Genomic DNA, 20,269 nt, shown 5'->3' with positions numbered 1-20,269 from the left:
ACATGTAAGCCTACAGTTGAAGAGGACTGTTGTAAAGAAACATAGTCCTAACACACACACACACACACACACACACACACACACACACACACACACACACCCATGACCACTACTACCTCCCCATTATCATCAAAAACAAAGCAAAAGCACAAACAAACAAATTGACAAACGGTGTCTTTGGACATTCTGTGAACAATTGTCTTGGTTCGGTTGTGTTACGTGTTTGGAAGACTAAAACCTTTTTAACTGAATAGGAGGACCACCTGGGGGTAGCTCCTCACTGCTCCTCTTTCCAGAAACACCGATGCCTTTGATGCCCAGGGCTGATTTTGTTATGACTTATAAGCTATCTCTTTTCATCCCCACCCTTGCTTCCCAAAGCTGTGTGCTCTGGTAAAGAGAGGCCCCCGATCACTTCATGTTTTCTATAGGAAGCTGCAGTAAATATGTCAGAGCAAGGGCCATGGGGTCACCTGGCCTCTGTTTGAGATAAGGGTCTACTACCTATTAAAGCTGTGTGACCTGGAGAAATTATGTAAACTCTCCGTGCTTCTACTTCCTTTTCCGCAAAATGAGAATAACAGTAGTAGGTGCCTCAGTGTGCTGTGATTAAAATCTGTGGGTGAAGGTCATGCCTGTTACACAATTTAGAAGAGCACTGTGCACACCTATCAATTAATAACTGCCTTTAATCTTTAAGTTTCCAGGGAATAGAGATCAGTCTTTGCTAAATACATATTGTGGTCAGGACACATTAAAATTATCCTCACGGCTTCCTCTTTTCTAATTTTCTGCTGAGAGAACCTGAGGCAAAGGTCTTTCTCAGTTGTACGTATTTGGTGACTTTTGCCATTTTCAGTGAGCTCTCTAATCCTCCTAATGCCCAAGCCCACCACCGACCCTTTTTCTTAAGGATTTACTGTGTTTTTTTTGTTGTTGTTGTTGTTGGTTTTTTAAAAAATATATTTTATTGATTTTTTACAGAGAGGAAGGGAGAGGGATAGAGAGTTAGAAACATCTATCAGCTGCCTCCTGCACACCCCCTACTGGGGATGTGCCCACAACCAAGGTACATGCCCTTGACCAAATCGAACCTGGAACCCCTCAGTCCGCAGACCAGCGCTCTATCCACTGAGCCAAACCGGTTAGGGCGGATTTACTGTTTTCTTGGAGGTATTCACTCCTAGGAAATGTAGTTATCTTCCCTTTGCCAACTCAGGCCCTGCTTTGGGTTCTCAGATATTCTTTTCACAATGTATGTGTTAAATACCATTTCTGTTTTTTTTTTTTTCATCCTTTGAAATACTCTTTAGAAAAAATGTTCTTTGGTTAATATGAAAGCTTGTATCTTGACAGTAAGTCTCAAATATATCTTCCTGCCAGCAGCTATCTGTCAGCAGGTTGGAGCCGGACTGTCACTAGCGTTAAACTGAAATACACTTTCAATGGTGTGAAAACCCATTCAGCAACAATTTATCTCTCACCTCCTTTTGTTCCCCTGTACTACGTCATCTGCAGAATTTGTGTCCCCTAGAATGGCAATATCATCTTCGCTGTCACTCAGACTCTCATTGCCTTCGAACAGTGCATGGAAGAAAGCCTACAAGAGAATTCAGAAGTCCTTGTGATTTGTTTGTTGATGTGCTAAGCGCTATAACTGCTCTTTGGAATCACAGAAAGCCTGGTTTTCACCTTTACCTGCCTTTCAATGTACTATTCCTCCTAAAGTAAATAGTGACTCTAGACCTAAAGAAAAATCCACAGAGGTGTGGAAGAAGATAATACACAGAACCGTTATTATTAGCACTAGGTTAACATGTGTAAGGTAATAATAAGAAGGGGGGGGAAGGGAAATCATATTATTGCAGCTGCAGTGAAGAAAAGTAAATGTCAAAAGGAAGATAAGTTGGAAAATACAACCTGAATGCCTTTCAGTTACTTTATTGGTATAGAAATATTTTCTCTGCTCTTTCCAGCTCAGCACTTTCTTGCAAAGATTTTTTTAAAAATAGAAGTGTTCATTAAATAAACAAGACAGGCAGCTCATGTCTGGAGGACTATCAGACACCTCTCTCTGGATTTTGTCAAGTGTGAGGAGAAGGGAGATGGAATTAACAGTACCCCCAAATATAATAATCTGGAATAATTTTATTGCCTATGGTATCTTTATTTTGTCACAAAGAAGAAATGGTGGAAAAGCAAGTTAAATGTTAAGACACCACCAAATCTTGTATTTCTCCACTAGTACTCCAAAGCTGTCAATTTGCTATAAACCGTAGAGAACATAATACCTGTTTGTATTCTTAACCATGGCAAAGCATGAGATCATTAAAGCAATATTTATTGTCACATAATGTAAGTTATTTTATAATTTCTATGCTTTGTGATGATTTTCTTGTGTATTCCTCACAATAATTTTATTATTTTAGTACTTGATTGGAGAGGAGTTTCCCAGGCTCAATGAATGATAGTGCCTTGAACTATTGAGTTCCCTTTGAATTATTTTTGCCTGAATGAATATTTCAGTTGATTATTGTAATATTGTTTACACATAGGTTTTTAGAATGAAAAATTATGTTGTTTGAAAATAGATGCTGAGAGGATGTATAACTAAAGTCTACAAAAACAGTAGTACAAACATTAAGGGAAAGAGGTGGACTTATAATGCTCTGATGTCCTGACTTTGTTCAGGAAGTGATTAGTATTAATGTATAATTTACCCTAATAAACATGGACACACATTTTACTCTCTGGGGTTATGACTAACATAGGGGTCAAGATTCTTGGCATTGGTTTGAGCAATGGTCTATTGGCTAGGACACCAACTGTAATTCCTAACTAAAAACAATTAACTCAGTTAAATGGGTAAAGGACTTAGACATTTCTCAAAAAAAAAAAAGACATACTAAATGGACAATGTGTCTAAGAAAACATGCTGAACATCACTAAACATCAGGAAAATGCAAATTCAAACCACAATGAGATATACTCACATCTGTTAGGATAGCCATCATTCAAAACATCCAAAAGAAATAAACAAACAAACAGAAAATAAGTATTGCTGGGTATGTGGAGATTTTGAAATCCTTGTGCACTGCTGTGAGAGTGGAAAAGGATGCAGTTTCTATGGAAAGCAATATGGAGGTTCCTCAGTAAATTAAAAGCACACTACCGTATAATCCAGCAATCCCACGTATGCATATTTATCCAAAGGAGTTGAAATCAGGATCTCAAAGAGATAATTGCACTTCAATGCCCATTTAAATAGTATTCATGATAGCCAAGAAGCGGGGGACCATCTAAATATCCATTAAAGGGTGAATAGAGAAAAAGAGGTATACATATGCAATTGAAATTAGCTTAAAAAAAAGGAAATTCTGTCATATTCCACAACATGGTTGAATCTTGAGGTTATTATGCTAAGTGAAGTAAACCAGTCACAGAAAGGCAAATACTGAATTACTCTATGCCTATGAAGTATCTAAATTATTCAAATTCATAGAAGCAGAAAGTAGAATGGTGGTTGCCAGGGAATAGGGTGATGGGAAGATTAGAAGTTATTGTTTAATAGGCATAGCATTTCATTCATGCAAGATGATAAAGTGCTAGAGATCTGCTGTACAATGTACATAGAGTTAACAGTACTGTACTTTCACAATTGGTAAGATGATAGACTTCTTATTATGTGTTGTTTACAAAAATAAAAAAGGATACTCTGACTGTTAAGTTTTTTACTTTTTAAATCTTTATCACACAAGGGCTGTCTCTCTATAAGAAAAAGTGAACTCTTGATGATGAACAAGAAGAGCCATGTCAATATAATTGGGCACAAAATCCAGATTGTAATAAATAAACACAAGTGTGAAAAAGGTAAAACGTAAATATAAGTGTAAATGTTGGTCTATCATGGAACTTGGTTAGCACAAAATAGAATAAAATAAATTTAAGCACATTCCTTAAAATACTGTACAAATAGCCTTTGCATAGTTCTCTACTGTATAGGAAAGGTGATATATAGCATCAAAAAATTAGAAAACATTTCAAGTGTATCTTATTAATAAAACTTTTGTTGATAATGTGAACCAATTCTTATACATTGTAATTATTTTTTTTTCAAGAAAATCAACTGTTTAATTTTAGTGGACATTAAAAGTGAAGGTGTGAAAAATACAACATAAGGCACTCAGAAACTGTCAAAGACTAAATCTATGGAAATTTCCCATGCCAATTTTTGAGACATGTTTTCCATAAACACATACTGAATTACCTTGATTAATTTGCTTTCATGGCAAAGTGTGCTTACCTCAATCATTCTGTAAATAATAATGATTTGCATCTCCCTGCTTCCTCATGTTGTAGTTTGTCAGTTCCTTGGAGACACTCTAAGGTAATGTCCTTTTAATCATGATATATGTGATGAATACATGAGCAAATGTGGAAGCAAGATCATCAGAGGAGATGTGTGGGAAGGAGATAATGCTTCACATGAACTATAAAGATCAACAAGTAGTTGTGGATTTATGAGAGCAATGAATTAAAAAGAATAAGCAATTGTTTTTTCATTCAGCAAAGGCAAACATGGATTACCAAACAATAAACAGAAACCAAAGTAATTGTGTCCAAAAAGAGAAGTGAGTGTAGATGGTGTATCCCTTAAAAAAACATGTTAAGGCTATGGAGAGGCAATTCGTAAAATAAGAATTATGAATGAATGAGAAGCATATAATACTTGATTTCAGTGGGAATCAGAGAAATGCAAGATAAAATACATAACATTTTTTGTCTTGCAAAATTTGCCTTGTGAAAAATCTGGTATTGCCAAAATTGGGGTTGAAGGTAGGAAACACTTCATAACCTGGTGATAGCTGTAAAGATTTTTATATTTATTGAGGAAAGATTGGCTCTTTCAATTCCATTTCTGGAACTCCATCTGAAGACTATTTCACACAAGTATACAAGGATATACATTTAAAGTTCCTCTTGACATCTTTGTAACCACAAAGAATAAAGCCTTCAATAGGAAATTTATTAAATAAATCATAGTACAGGCATACCTTATGCCATCCAGCTCTGTAGTTATTACCAAAAAAATGTAGTAGAAGTACACATGGGGATCAGTAATATGTTACAAATATAAATTAATAGATTCAGAAAAATGTACATAGTATAACTTACTCCATATGTTAAATATATATATATATAATGCATAAAAATATCTATACTAATAAAAGGGTAATATGCTAATTAGATCGGGAGACCTTCGGACAGAGCCATGGTGGCAGGGCCAAGGCAGAGGCTGTTAGGGGCAATCAGGCCGGCAGGGGAGGGCAGTTGGGGGCAAGCAGGCTGGCGAGGGGGGCAGGTGGGAATGATCAGGTCGGCGAGGGGGTGCAGTTGGGAGTGATCAGGTCGGCGGAGGGGGGGGTCAGTTGGGGGCTAGCAGGCTGGCAGGCAGAGTGGTTAGGGGTGATCAGGCAGGCAGGCAGATGAGTGGTTAGGAGCCAGCGGTCCCTGATTGCAAGAGGGATGTCCGACTGCCGATGGCCGGCCCATAGGGATCGGGCCTAAACCGGCAGTTGGACATCCCCTGAGGGGTCCCAGATTGGAGAGGGTGCAGGCTGGGCTGAGGGACACCCCCCACCCCCTGTGCATGAATTTCGTGCACCGGGCCACTAGTGCCTATATAAATGTGTGTGTCCAGAGGTGGCCTCAAATGATAAACACTAAGTTCATAACAATGACTAACCTTGTGAAGCATAAGTAAATGAGGGAAGATTTTATTTAATATATATTTTTACTGATTTCACAGAGGAAGAGAGGGGGAGAGAGAGACAGAAACATCAATGATGAGAGAGAATCATTGATTGGCTGCCTCCTGCATGCTCCCTTCCCCGAGAATGTGCCCTGGATGGGAGTCGAACTCGGGACCCTTACAGTCTGCAGGCCGTTGCTTTATCCACTGAGCCAAATCGACTAGAGCTTATTTTAGTTTTAAAAAACTCTAGTTACTTCTGATTATTTTGTGTTGGAAAAAGTGTACTACCTTATTATGAATAATGTGATGTTTGTCAAACAAGCTTAGTTATAAAAAAATGAAATGAAGAATACAGATAAAAAAGCTTGGGAAAAGGTATAATTTCTAGTTTGCCTGGAGAATAGAAAAGAGGAAAGTAATTTAAATGCATGAATCAACAGGCCCTTGAGGAATTAGTGGACAAAGCTGAGCATGTTATTTTAGGACATTCGTCCTTTTTTCTAAAACTGTCAGGGTTATGGTGCTTGAGAATATATAAAACCACCCATAGATCAGTTTGCAGATGAAGGGATTCATGCCTGCGTTTAGTTATGAAGTTCAAATTGGAAGCTGTTCAGGCAGAAAACTAATAGAAACAGGTGATAGCTAATTAACCTAAGGCTTCACAGTAATTGCTCTGCAAGAAGCAATTTAAAAGGGACCTTTCCCTTTTTTTACTTTGAAAATAATAAAATGCCCTATTTGACATTTGGTGTTTGAGCAAAAATACATGTATACACACAAATACTGGCTTTTAAAAACTTCTACCTCATTCAACTTCTTAGTAAGTTTTTTAAAGGGCAAAAGAATCATAAGACCTGCGGTTCATGTCACAGTGAATATCCCAGGCTTAGAACTTTGCCCTATATGGAGATAACTGGAGTAGATTCCTGAAGTTACTGGGGTTAGGAGCACAAGATTATGTTGATTCATCCAGTCCCCAGCCATAGGTCTCACCATTAATCAGGATTGTCAGCTAGCAAAAGAAAGGTGCTCCTGAACGGAGTGTGGAAATAATGTACAGCATCCCAAATCAGCCTCTGTCTGCCACAATCTACAATCCGGCTTGCCATCTTCCTTGCAAGGTTCTTCACACTTCTTTTGTTTTTGTTTCTTTTTTAAAATTCAACTTATTAAGGTGACATTGGTTAATAAGATTACACAGGTTTCAAGTGTACATTTCTATGATAGATTACAGTTTATTGCATTGTGTGACCACAACACACAGTCAAATCTCCATCTGTCACCATGTTTTTGACCCCCTTTACCCTTTATTACCCCCACCCCTGTTCCTTATAGTAAGCGCCATACTGTTATCTGTGTCTGAGTTTTTGTTTGTTTTTTGTTTATTCACTTGTTGCTTTCAGTTTTATATCCCAAATATGATTAAAATCATATGATTCTTAACTTTTTCTGTCTGACTTATTTTGCTTAGCGTGATAGTCTCAAGATCCATCCATTTTGTTGCAAATGGTAGTATTTCTTCTTTTCTTATGGCCAAGTAGTATTGCATTGTATATATGTACTATATTTCCTTTATCCAACCATCTACAGAAGGACTTTGGTTGTTTCCATGTCTTCACACTTTTAAAAAAGATTGGCCTATAAAACAAAAACTCATTTCTTCCCAGAGAGAGCAGCCCCAAGTTGCCTGCATTTTCAACAACTACTTCCAGACACAGATGCTTTGGGTAGTATGACATTCCATATTAGCCAAAGTAGCTAATTTCTTCTTCCCTGGGTTAGCTCAGTATCTCTGAGTGACACTTTCATGGCACTTAAGCTTCATGTTTGACCCAAAAATGTGTAAATGATACCTGGGTAAAGAGTTGTCTGAGAGTCAAAACCCTCAATAATTTAGATCTCCTATAGAACTAGTATGAAATCTATAGGATGGCTGATGACAGTTGCCCAAGATTCAATTTTTCAAAATATTTTCTCTCCAACTTCAGGTTTCACTTGTTGCAGTTAAATTAGGATTGTGTTCATTTTGGACCAACCACTCTGGTTTATGACAGAGCAATTACATTGATTTTTTTTTTTTTACTTTTTATTTTTTAGGTCTGAGTCTGCTAGAATCAGTGAGGGACAGACTATCCTAAAACACATTAATAGATGGTAGAGATATAGATACCCAAAAGAGTCATCATGCTTTACCAAGAAAAAGTGGAGTTAATTTTTTAAGGTTCAAAGTGCATACTAAAATCATTATTTTTACTTTATTTTTCAATTATAATTTACATTCTATATTATTTTGTATTCATTTCAGGTGTACAGCATAGTGGCTAGACAATCATATGCTTTACAATGTGATCCCCTGATATTTCAAGTACCAACCTGGCCCCAAACATAGTTACTACAATATTATTGACTATATTCCCTGTGCTGTACTTTAGTCCCTGGGACTATTTTGTGACTACCAATTTGTAGTTCTTAATACCTCCATCTTTTCCAGCAATGCAGTTATGAGTATCCAAAATTAGATTGGGAACTACCTCAGGGAAGATATCATGTTCTAGAACTGTGTTTGTCTGTTGAATCATGTTAATAGATGATGAGTCATACATGTGGAAGATTTCATTTCATCTACTGGTATAAAATTACTAAACACAATACATATGATAAATGACAAGTCTTCTAGTATTTTGCTAGTTATATCTTACCTTTTTAAAAAATTTTGTAATTTACGTAGCTCTAAAATTGTCATTTCCAAAATGATTGTGACATTGATCTTGGAAAAACAAAATAATAGATCTGGATTATTCTTGTTTTACATAGTGTTAATATCTGTTTGTCTTTTTGTTGCAGGATTTATTTATACATGTGGTGGCACTTTAAAAGGACTTAATGGCACTATAGAAAGCCCTGGTTTCCCATATGGATATCCAAATGGTGCAAACTGTACATGGGTAATAATAGCAGAAGAAAGAAATAGAATACAAATTGTTTTTCAATCATTTGCTCTAGAAGAAGAATACGACTACTTATCATTATATGATGGACATCCTCATCCCACGAACTTTCGGACAAGGTTAGTGTATTTTGAATGGAAGAATGGAGAGAAAATATTTTATGAGCAAAAGCAGTTTATCTTGCAAAAGATGATTAATATTTGTGGTGCAATTATAATAAAGTCATATACACCATGTGTTATTCATTTGGAAATATATTATCCCATGAATAAATTAACTCAGACTCTCTGACTTCATGATACTAGTATATTAATATTATCTTGCAAAAATTAATATTAATTGAATTGTGACCTCTTTAGAGTGGCTAAATGTATTATGTTTTTAAAAATATTTATTTCAAGGCTTCATTCTTAATGGGCATAACTTTTGATAAAGTGAATGCATACCAGGAAATGTTTCTTTCAGTGGTATGTACCTAATTTTAATACATAACAATATGCAGGATGCTTAAAATAAATATTCATATGGTAGTAGACTACATAATTTGTAGATAATGTGTATGATTTATAAATAGAAATATCTGAAAAATAGGCCCTTTTAAGTCACCAACTGGGACATTCACATTTCTGTCCATATAAATGAAATTATTTATTTTTAAGCTAGCTGATAAGACAGATGTGAAATTAGCTGGCACCCTGTCTGTTATTTCAGTGGTTCTTCAGAATTTCTTTTTGGCAACTAGAATATGTAAATATAAATATTTTTGCTGTCTTACCAAATATTCCTTCTAAACATAGATAAACTCTTACTTAACCAAGTTCAAAGTGCCAGATATTACATATTTCATTGAGTCCTAAAATTTTACCCAAGCATGTACACATTTCTTTAACTGTAGTAAATTGTTTTTCAAATTTCCAAATCAAAATATTCTAAGCAGATAACCTATAAGAATTAAAGGCTTTTTACATACTTGACTAAGTTTCCAGTCAGAATGACAGTTAAAAATGCCTGAATTGTTGTTTCAAACCACGTGTCTATGCAAAGAAAAGGTCACTGGAATGATTACAAGTGAAATTTTGTTTTTCCATTTTTGTGTGTGATACATTCATTAGAGTATTTCTAGTTTCTTCTTTCTTTTACACTGTGTAAGTCATTCAGTATTCATCCTATTAAAAAATATACAGTGTGGCTGACTTATTTGACAGTGTTATTTCATCATCATTGCCACTATCATTAAAAAGCTGGATGCTATTTGTTAATGACAGAGCATTAGGTCAAGATAGTAAGCAGACAGCGCAGTGTGTGTGTTTCTGCTTGCCTGTCGTACTGTGGAGGTGTGAGTGTCTGCCTTCACCTGTACCCAGTCAATCATATTACAGGCTGTAAGAGAATAGAGAAAACAATTCTCAAACTGTCAAGCCAGCTAAAATGGTGTATATACAAGTTTAAAAATAAAGACTTTTGTATATTTTCTTTATAGAAGCAATGTATGCTCTATAAGTGGTGTAAAATAAAAAAAAAAATAAAGCCCTCTTAATGCTATCTGGCAGTTTCTAACCACCAATTTAGATAGTTTGGTTTGTGTAAGAATCTATTCTCTCTAGACCCCCTTGAAAATTAAAACACATTTTTATTTTACCCCTGCTGTCTCCTTAAAAACAATAATTGTGGCTCCTGGGAAGTTAAAAGACTTTGTCGGATGGGTCAAATCATTTTTTTTTTTGTCCTCATTCTTTGCTTCTTAATCTGTAAATGAAGGAATAATAGCACTTACCAGATATTATGAGAATTACAATGTAATGAAAGCTCAATAACCTAACACTTAATCATTTATTGAGTCCCTTGTACTGAACACTGCTAAGTATTTTTCACTCATTTTATTATTTAACTTTTCTCTTACTCAAACAATGTGAAAGATTTCTATTATTATCACCATTTTACAACTGGGAAAATGAGGCTTATGTTACTTGTCCATGTTTAATATTGTTGAAAGTAGAAAGAGGCAGAATTATCATTGCAACACAAATTTTTCTCAGTTCAGAGCTCATGCTCATTAAAAATATGTTTAATGCATAATATATAAGTCATAATCCTATATAATAAAGCCTTATATGCTAAGTGTCCGGTCATCCAGTCAGCAATTCAACCAAAGTGTAATATGCTAATGATATGCTAAGGCCCCTCAACCACTCACTGTGACATGCATTGATCACCAGGGCGGAGACAGTCGACCAGTCGACCAGTTGCTGTGATGCCTGTTGTACTGCACTGACCACCAGGGGGCAGACGCTCCAACTGGTAGGTTAGCTTGCTGCTAGGGTCCGACTGATCGGGACTGAGCGAGAGGGGCCACACATGCCCTGGAGCCCTCCTGAGGTCTCTCCCTGGCTGGCCAACCTCCCCTGTCCCTCCCCAGCCCCGATCACGCACTGGTGGGGTCCCTCGGCCTGGCCTGTGCCCTCTTGTTATCCGGGCTGAGGGACCCCCACCCCTTGAGTGCATGAATTTCATGCACCGGGCCTCTAGTTAATGTATATGTATGTAATCGCCAGGGTTTATCTATTCACATATTAATTTAAGCCTTTTTTTAAATAAAATATGATAAGATAAATAATAAAAACAAATTTTAAAACATGCATAACAGATAAATGTAAGCCCCAAATATCATATGTCCATCCTAAATTCATTGGTTAATTTCTTCCAGTTCCCCCCTCCCACCCCACTGCCCTTTTCCTCTGAAATAAGTCAGTCTATTGCATGCTTCAATGTCTCTGGATCTTTTTTGTTCAACAGTTTATTTTGTTCATTAGATTCCACATAGAGTGAGATCATGTGATACTTGTCTTTCTCTGACTGGCTTATTTCACTTAGCATAATGCTCTCCAGGTCCCTCCATGCTGTCTGAAAGGGTAAGAGATCCTTCTTTTTTACAGCTGCTTGGTATTGCATTGTGTAAATATACCACAGTTTTTTAATGTTTTTGAGATTCCCTCCACATTTTTGCGTGTGTCAACAGTTTTTTACTTTTTATTTCTGAGTAACATTTCATTCCATGAATTGTTTATTCTCCTGTTAATGAACCTTTAAGTTGTTTTTCTTTGGGGACTATAAATAAAGACACAATGACCATTCATGTACAGCTCTTCTATTGGATGCATTTTCATTTGTCTTGGATAATACTTAGAAATAGAATTATTGGGTTATTGAGTATCTCTATGTAATTTTATAGAGGAAAAAAACACACACACAGAAAACTCCCAAACAGGTTTCTAAAGTAGTTGCCTCATTTTATATTCTGCCATAATTCTATGAGAGTCACAATTGCACACATTGTTGTCAACATTTGAGGTTGTCAAGCTTTACTGTGTTATTATTTTGCATTTCTGTGATGATTAATAATATTGAACACTTTTAAAAAGTGCTAATAACCATTTATTTATATATCTTATGAAATGTGTTCAAATATTTTGTCTACTTTATAAGTGGGTTGTTTGATTTGTCTTGATATTGAGTTATGTTTGATGCAATCTTTATGCCATTTTTGACAAATATATACATTGTAAATATTTTCTTCAGATCTGTGACTTGCTTTTTATTACACTTTCTTTTGATGAGCTGAAGTTTGAAGTTTTAACAAAGTCTAATTAATTAATAATATATATTGTTAATGCTTTCTATGTAGTCTGATAAATATTTGCTTATCCAAAGATAGAAAAGATAGTGCTGTATTTCTCCTGAAATTTTAGAACATATTTAGGTCTATGATTAGTTTCGAAGGTGTACAAGAGTCTAGATTCATGTGGGTATAATAGTGAACAAGAATTAGCATGGCCTATGTTTTAATGAATTGTAGGAATGATAATTGAAGCTATAAGTCCCAGCTGGCTGCTTCTGAGCACAACTATAGTTAGGTATATTCAAGGAGTTTTTTTGATTTTTGTATTTTTTCCAATTACTACCTGATCAACTAAATTTTGCTACAAGCTCTGTCATATATTTTTCCTATTTTTATGATAAAACATTTTACCCTTTCAGTTTTTTTACATTGTGATTGCCCATAATCTATTTATTTCTTTTGGTCATAGTTATAAAATATACTTCAATTACTGTAGCTAAACTCTGTGCTTTATTTATCCTTTATTGTTTTTGAATGTCAATTATTTAACCAGTTTGTGTTCTAAGTACTGTGAAGACAGATATAAAAAAGTAATATATTCTGCCATAATTTCTTGTTTATTTTTATAAATTTGCTGGATTCTTGACATAATCATGGAATTCACAAGCCTTGGGGACATAATCAAGGAACAGTAATTAGAATGAATAAACAGCAATCTGAAGCTTGAATTCCCACTTGTGTAATTGGTAGACCTTTTCTTCCTCAGAAAATGTTGGCAGTGTGCCCATAAATGTTCCCAAGCAGCCACTATAGTTCTCTTCTGACATAATTAATCTTGTCTCCTTTCTTTTCTCCACTGCTCCCTGGATTTCCCATATCACTTCCTAATACTCATGTTAAAATCCCTCCTCACCCTAACTGCTGCTCCTTTTACTGAAACACAATGATCTCTCTCCTTTCCTGTACAATGTTGTGGTAGAAAACGGGTTTCCCACAACAATTATTAGAAAATTTCAGAAGGACTTGTTAGGCCATAGAAGTAAATGGCTGTAGATTGTTCTTTGTGGCAGGGCACCCTAGTGATTTAATTGTACTCCCAAGGCCCCATTTACACAGGTTTGACTGAGAACGATAGAACTCAGTCTGATTTGTTGTCTCTGAGGACATCCCCCTTCAGAGTTAGAACCAGTCCTTGTATCTTGATTATCTCTCTTATATAATAAAATGCAGAGGCTATAAATGTGTGTGTGTGTGTGTGTGTGTGTGTGTGTGTGTGTGTGTGTGTGTAAACTGCATGTGATATTAACAACTGCTCCATAAGAAAAACAATACCAGTTTTGCATGTTTATGTATTATATGAATGAGTTCCACCTAATGATGTTATGAATGTTGCTTACTGTTAATCTAACTGTGACCTTGATAATAGCCTTGTATATAATATATAGATTCCACAAGTCACAGGATTGAGGGTAGAAATAGGTTTTTCTCTGGGCAAGCTTGAAAAAGATGTGTTGTGGTTAGTACCTTCCTTTTCAATGCTTTAATTTACTGAAGATTTGTTGTATCACCACAGGGCATGCAAGTGAATTAGAAGAAAAAAGCCAATTAAAATTTTGATGCACCTTAGGCAGTTAATGACTCTTCTCCTTAGATAGCATTCCTCACTTTGGAACATTCAAATTGATAATTGGATAGATCTCAAGGATGAGATTTCTAAACTTTTTGTTAACACAAAAGACTCTTTCACATCTGAGCAAGGCAAGGATTCAAGAGTATACACAATCAGTTGTTGTTTATACTAGGCATGTTGCCAAAGAGAATGGAGGTGGCTTTTAGTGAAGAAACAGACTTAATTAAACCATTAAAGCAGGGGTTACAACATAAAACAAAAGATGTCAGCAAGCAATTTTAAACACTTTGTTTCGTGATTAATATTTATCCAATCTTTATAGAAAATCTGTGAAACATTAACTGTTACTCTGCTTTCAGTAAAATAGCACTGACATCCTGAAATCAAACTATGCATGGTGTTAATAAAGTACTAACTAGAGCTATTTTTGGGCAAGTCACTTACTCTCCGTAAACATTCATTTTTTTTTCACCTGTAAAATGGCATAATCCAGAGCCTGTTTGATTATCTCACAGAGAACCAGGTGATGTTCTCATATATGTTTCAGCAAAAGAAAATTTCATTTAGAAATCTCAAACCCTAAATAGAAATTTTAAATTAGACTTCCCAGAATTAAATCCTGTGAATTCTTTTAGATTTGTTAATATATGATATTCTATGGGAAGATACAGTTATTCTGTATCTGTTAAAAATGAACATTTTCTAATATACATTCTATGCCATGCTACTCATATACAATTCTCAGAACATCATTTCAGATATTATTCCTAATACTTTTATTATACAGATGAAAAAAGTCAATTTCAGAAATACTGATAATTTCTCCAAGGTCACAAAATTAGGTGTTTAAGAGAATGAACTTGTAATATTAATAGTTTAGAACACAGCTAAATAGCTGTATTTGTTTACATTTTGCAAGCATATCATTTTTACAATAATGGATTAGAAAATTTACCTTAACCTAGACAATTACAGAATCAGATAACTTTTACTGACTACTTATTTTATAGTCATTTTACTAAATCAAAATTAGGACATTAATAACATTAAAAGGCACATATTCATATCAGAAAGTACTTTTTTAAAAAAACACCTATTTGTTATTATGACACGACATACATCCAAAGGCATATTTATAGTGTCATAAAAATAATTGTACAATGGGAGCAGGTAGAAGAGTTAGGTACAGGGGAGATAAATGGTGATGGAAGGAGACTTGAGTTTGGGTCCTGAACACACAATACAATATACAGATGATGTATCATAGAATTGTACACTTGAAACCTATAAAAGTTTATTAATTAATATCACCATAATAAATTCAAACAAAATTTAGAAAAATAATTGTATAAAAAAGACTAATTATTCTTTCATTAATGTTTAAAGCTTAACATTCTCATGATATCTAGAAATTATTGAGCCCACATAGAAAAAGAACTACATGTATCAACAATGGTATATAATTTGGGCTAATGTTTGGGAAGACAAAAATAAATTAAAGAATTCAAGAAACTTAAATAATAATTTTCTATGTAATCTTCCTCATTAAATGCAGATTTAAAAACACTGATCATTGAGAATATAAGGGATCATAAATTTGTATACACACTTACACCAAACATAAGGACTTTATAAAAATCAGTGGAAAGAATAGTGTATCAAAATATTATTATCCTCAAACTATATTAAAGTCAATGCATTATATTTGTAATGTATATTTCTTTAAAAATTGCTTTTATGAAGTACTTGAAAATCAAAATAAAATTTCAGAATACTGCTATATACAGGTTATAGCAAAAGTAGGTTTACAGTTGTGAGAACGTGAAACACAGAGATTAGTCTTTCATTATTACTTATTAATTATTGAATTAGTTAATGGGATATAATTATGTTTCAGACTAGTAGGAATAGTTTAGTAAAGAAGAAATTTTAATAATACTGAAGAAATAACTATAATTAGCATTTGTCCATATGTAAGAGGACATGGAGTCCAGTATGCCAGGTGAGGGAGTGGGTTTAGGACAATAAGCTTTTATGTATATAGACTAGAGGCCCGGGGCATGGATTTGTGCGCCCGTGGGGTCCCTCAGTCTGGCCTGTGGGGACCAGTGGACCTCTGTGCCACCGCAGCCTGGCCTTACCCACCAGCTCGTGGGGCTCCAGCCCACTGTCCCTGTGGATCCTGCACAGCACGAAGTAGCGCGCAATGCGGCAGGCGGCCAGGGAGGAGCCCTAGCCCGGGCTGGGCGCTGCGCCGCTCCCACTCATCCTGGCCACTCCTGCTCATCCTGGCCCACTGTGCCCGTCCTATGGCGATACCGGTGTGCCCATGACCGCACCGCCGCCACTTGTCATTGCAGCCTCGCTCCTCCTGTGGCACTGGAGAAGCGGCCGTGGGCTCGGGTCGTGCCCAGTCAGTCTGGAGGCCGGTGCTGATCCTGGTCCCATTCAGGATTGGGGAGGGATACGCAGGGCGAGTGTCCACAGGAGAGGCTCGCGCTGCTGCAGCTGTGCTTGCCAGCCAGCCGAGAGCCTGGCATCTGGCACCCATTGGTCAGCTGAGTGGCGCTCCTGCTGTGGGAGCAGACTGACCACCAGGGGGCAGCTCCTGCATTGAGTGTCTGCCCCCTGGTGGTCAGTGTGCATCATTGCTACTGTCCAGTCATCTGATCGCTTAGTCTTTTATATATATAGATAACAAGTCTCCAAAAGGTCATATGAGTTCTTTTCTAAATGGAATGATTTTATTTCTGGCTCTGATGGGCTCTGATATCAATTACAAAAATTGTTCTATTCATCTTCATTCCTCTTCAACAAGTTGAATATAAATAGCAAAGCTTAGAAATAACATTTTCATATAGGCATTGTGTGCAGACAGCTCCTCTGAGGGAAATCTTCCATATTACCTTCTCCTTGCTCCTGAGTTCTTACTGTTTCATCTCCTCTCTGTGTCCTTCATCTATAGCCAGACACTGAATTCTGTTTTATGAATTTTTCATCTCTGCCATCAGTGCCTCCTCTTGGTTAGTCCACATCTCTAAGAGGGGTTGATATAATGACTTCATCCAATCTCTTGAAGTTCTCTTCCTCTATCCTGGGATGATAAGAGAATGTTAAAATAGTAAAATATTGCAATAAATGGTGAGAACATATTATGTTCTTGATTAATTCAGAATAGATGCTCAATAAAATGTTGATTGCAAGTGAAAAGCTGTTTTTGGTTATGAAACTGATTCACTATATTGATGCATTACTTCTTAATTTTTAGGTCAACAATGAAAATAAAATTTTGAAAATGATCACATAAGTTTATATTTTAAGTGTTCATAAATATAAAATGAATTCCACTAATTTGTAAATGACTTTTTATTTTAGAAAAAGCCTCATTTAGTTTAAAATACTTCAGTATTGTTAAAATGTTTTGAGGGAGCCCTAGCAGGATTATTGCCCAGAATTAATGAAAATCTTGGGGAAATACTTTCATGTAAAAGCCTAAGTTCTCATTTTTTAATTCTGACCTAACTGTGCTCTCATAATGCCTTTCCTCACACCATATAATAACTAAATTTTCATTATGGTATCAATCTTATTTCCATACTCTCTCTAATTGATCTTGTTATTCTCTATTAGTTCATGCAGCTAATATGTTACTGGGTATTGGGTTAAGGCCTATTGGTTAAAAAATTCAACTTTGTTTATATCAACCAATTTTACTTTGTACATATTGCTTCTTCTGCGTACTGTCACCTCTAAATTACTGCATGATATAGAACAAAAGAGAAAATTGACATTTGTTCTAAAAAAATTTAGGAATAGCTATTATTTTGTAGGTTGACCAAGTACATGTTACAAAGTAACAATTACATAAATTTTCATCATTAACATTTTAAAATATAAAATAGTTTTTACCAAGATTGTACAACTATTAATATAAAAACCTAGTATAATCTCTTCTTGGTCTTAAATAGGCCTGAAGTCTTTGTGGTTAAGGAAGACTTTATCTGTTTTTGTATCTCTGATATTTACTAAAATGATGTAACTATTCATTAACATTAGCCTAATGAGTAGGCCTGAGATGACCATAACTATATTTAATAGCTTATATATAAGATTACACAATTTTATTAAATTGTCCAAATTAAACTTAATATTTTCTTGGGAAGATTTATTTGACTTATTTAGCTTTCCTATCTGATTTACTATTGTGTCAAATTGTTAGTTAAATTTCTCACATTTCAATTCCCTTAGTTAACCTTACTATGGTCGGCGAATTAATTCTAACATGCAATTCCAGTGTGTTATATAAATAAAAATGATGAATATAAGGACAATGTAAGAAAAATATGAGTGGCTAACTTATACAAAATGCTGTGAAAAAGTATTATTGCAAAGCAACTGTATAATTGGTATTGGTAATAAATTGATCAGTAACACCATTTTTGTAGTCAAGGACCATCATATTGCCTATAACTACATATATCCAACCATATGACTTTAATAGTCACATCTCTGTGTCTGTGTTTAACATACAATTCCTTAGCTATATGCCTAAATAGATTTCATCCTCTAGTATTGAAGTCCACTTGAGAACTTCAAGAAAAAACTGGTATAATCTGATTCAGCCAATCAAGCTGACATCTTCCTTAAATGAATCTTTTTTTCCTATTATTTTACTTTTTTTTCTCTGCAACCTCCTTTTTTTCCTAATTTAATAATGAAGATTAGCTAATATTGATTCAAGGGATGTTGTACTCTCAGTTTGTAGACTTTAATATTGTTAAAATATCCCTACTACCCAAAGCAATATATATAGATTCAATGCAATCCCTATTAAGTTATCCACAGCATATTTCACAGATCTAGAACAAATACTCTTTACCTTCTTTTAATATTTAGATAAATAATCTATATGGAATTGATTTTTGTGTAAGGTATGAAGTAGAGAGCAAGGTTTATATTTTCATTTTTTCCTCTCCTTTTTTTTTTCCTATATGAGTATATCCTTGACTAAGCACCATATATAGGAAATAAATCTTTCTCTATTCCACATCAGATTATTCCAAGTCAAGTAGCTATTTATCTGTGACTTTCTGTCTGGACTCTATCTCATAGGTCTATTTATTAATAATTGAACTAATACCATACTAACTTAAATACTGTTGTTTTATAATAGCATTTTAGGAAAGAACTTAAGAATCACATTATTAAAAGTGAGACATCAAGATATACAAAAACATTATTTCTAAAATAAAAATGAAATATTTATATCATTATTTAATTATGTTTGCTAATATTTATCTTAATCATAATCAGTGTTATGCAATTAAAATTTGACAATTGTTTTATCTTGACAATGTAAAAAATTTTTTAAAATTTTTTATATACAGTAAAACATCTCATAACAGTATACAAGTAATTTATAATTTAATTTTAACTATTTCAATTAAAATGTTTGGATCTGAATTATGATTATTTTGAAATAATAGATTAATGGACTGAATGATTTTGCACTTGACATTAAAATTTTCATTTGATAACACTAAATTAGTTCATAAATCATGTCTAAATTCACTAATTAGGTAGACAAATGACTGTACATATGTTCTATGTCATTGCATTCTCATATTACTTTTTCTTCATAATGTATTCTAATGAAGAAAGATTATAATTTTATTTAGCCTAAAATGACTAGAGAAAGTTATAAGGTGCTATGCATTTACCAGTTGTGTGTGTATATATACACACACATATACACTGAGTGGCAAGATTATTATGATCTCTGAATGCACAATAATATGGCCACTCAGTGTATATACTATATAATAAAAGGCTAATATGCAAATTCTCCCCTCGACCAGGAGTTTGACCAGCAGACAGGCCGGCCAACTGCCCATGTACCTTCCCCCTGACCAGGCTGGCTGGACCCCACTCATGCATGAATTCATGCACTGGGCCTCTAATATATATATTAGAGTGGCCACATATATATATATACTGAGTGGCCAGATTATTATGCATTCAGAGATCATAATAATCTGGCCACTCAGTGTATATATGTATACTCTCTTTTTCATATATATATATATATATATATATGAAAAAGAGAGTTATAAAAATTTATGAGAAAGTGATTTTGGGCATAGTGGATATAATTAATTGCTATGTACATCTTGTAAGAGTGGTTATGTTCTCAATTGCTTCTATCTAATAGCTTTGGGATTAAAAAGTTAAACAGAACCAAAATTTCTGAAAAAGTAAAAACGTTTCTAAATTTTAGACTAAGTCAAATTGTATAGTATCTTTATCATAATATCTTC

General features: G+C 34.7%; 1 protein-coding gene across 2 annotated transcripts in view; it reads left to right on the top strand.

Annotated features, from left to right (window-relative positions):
- The window catches only part of CSMD3 (CUB and Sushi multiple domains 3), a 931,825-nt gene that overhangs the window by 107,497 nt on the left and 804,059 nt on the right, over positions 1-20,269 (top strand). For both annotated transcript variants that reach the window (XM_080646869.1, XM_080646870.1), the window contains exon 2: positions 8,603-8,825. In XM_080646869.1, coding sequence (XP_080502995.1) covers positions 8,603-8,825 — 223 coding nt within the window. The remainder of the gene's footprint in view (positions 1-8,602; positions 8,826-20,269) is intronic.

The sequence above is a fragment of the Plecotus auritus genome, assembly GCF_963455305.1.
Source record: "Plecotus auritus genome assembly, chromosome: 11".
Classification (NCBI taxonomy): domain Eukaryota; kingdom Metazoa; phylum Chordata; class Mammalia; order Chiroptera; family Vespertilionidae; genus Plecotus; species Plecotus auritus.
This window is presented reverse-complemented; position numbering and strand designations above follow the sequence as displayed.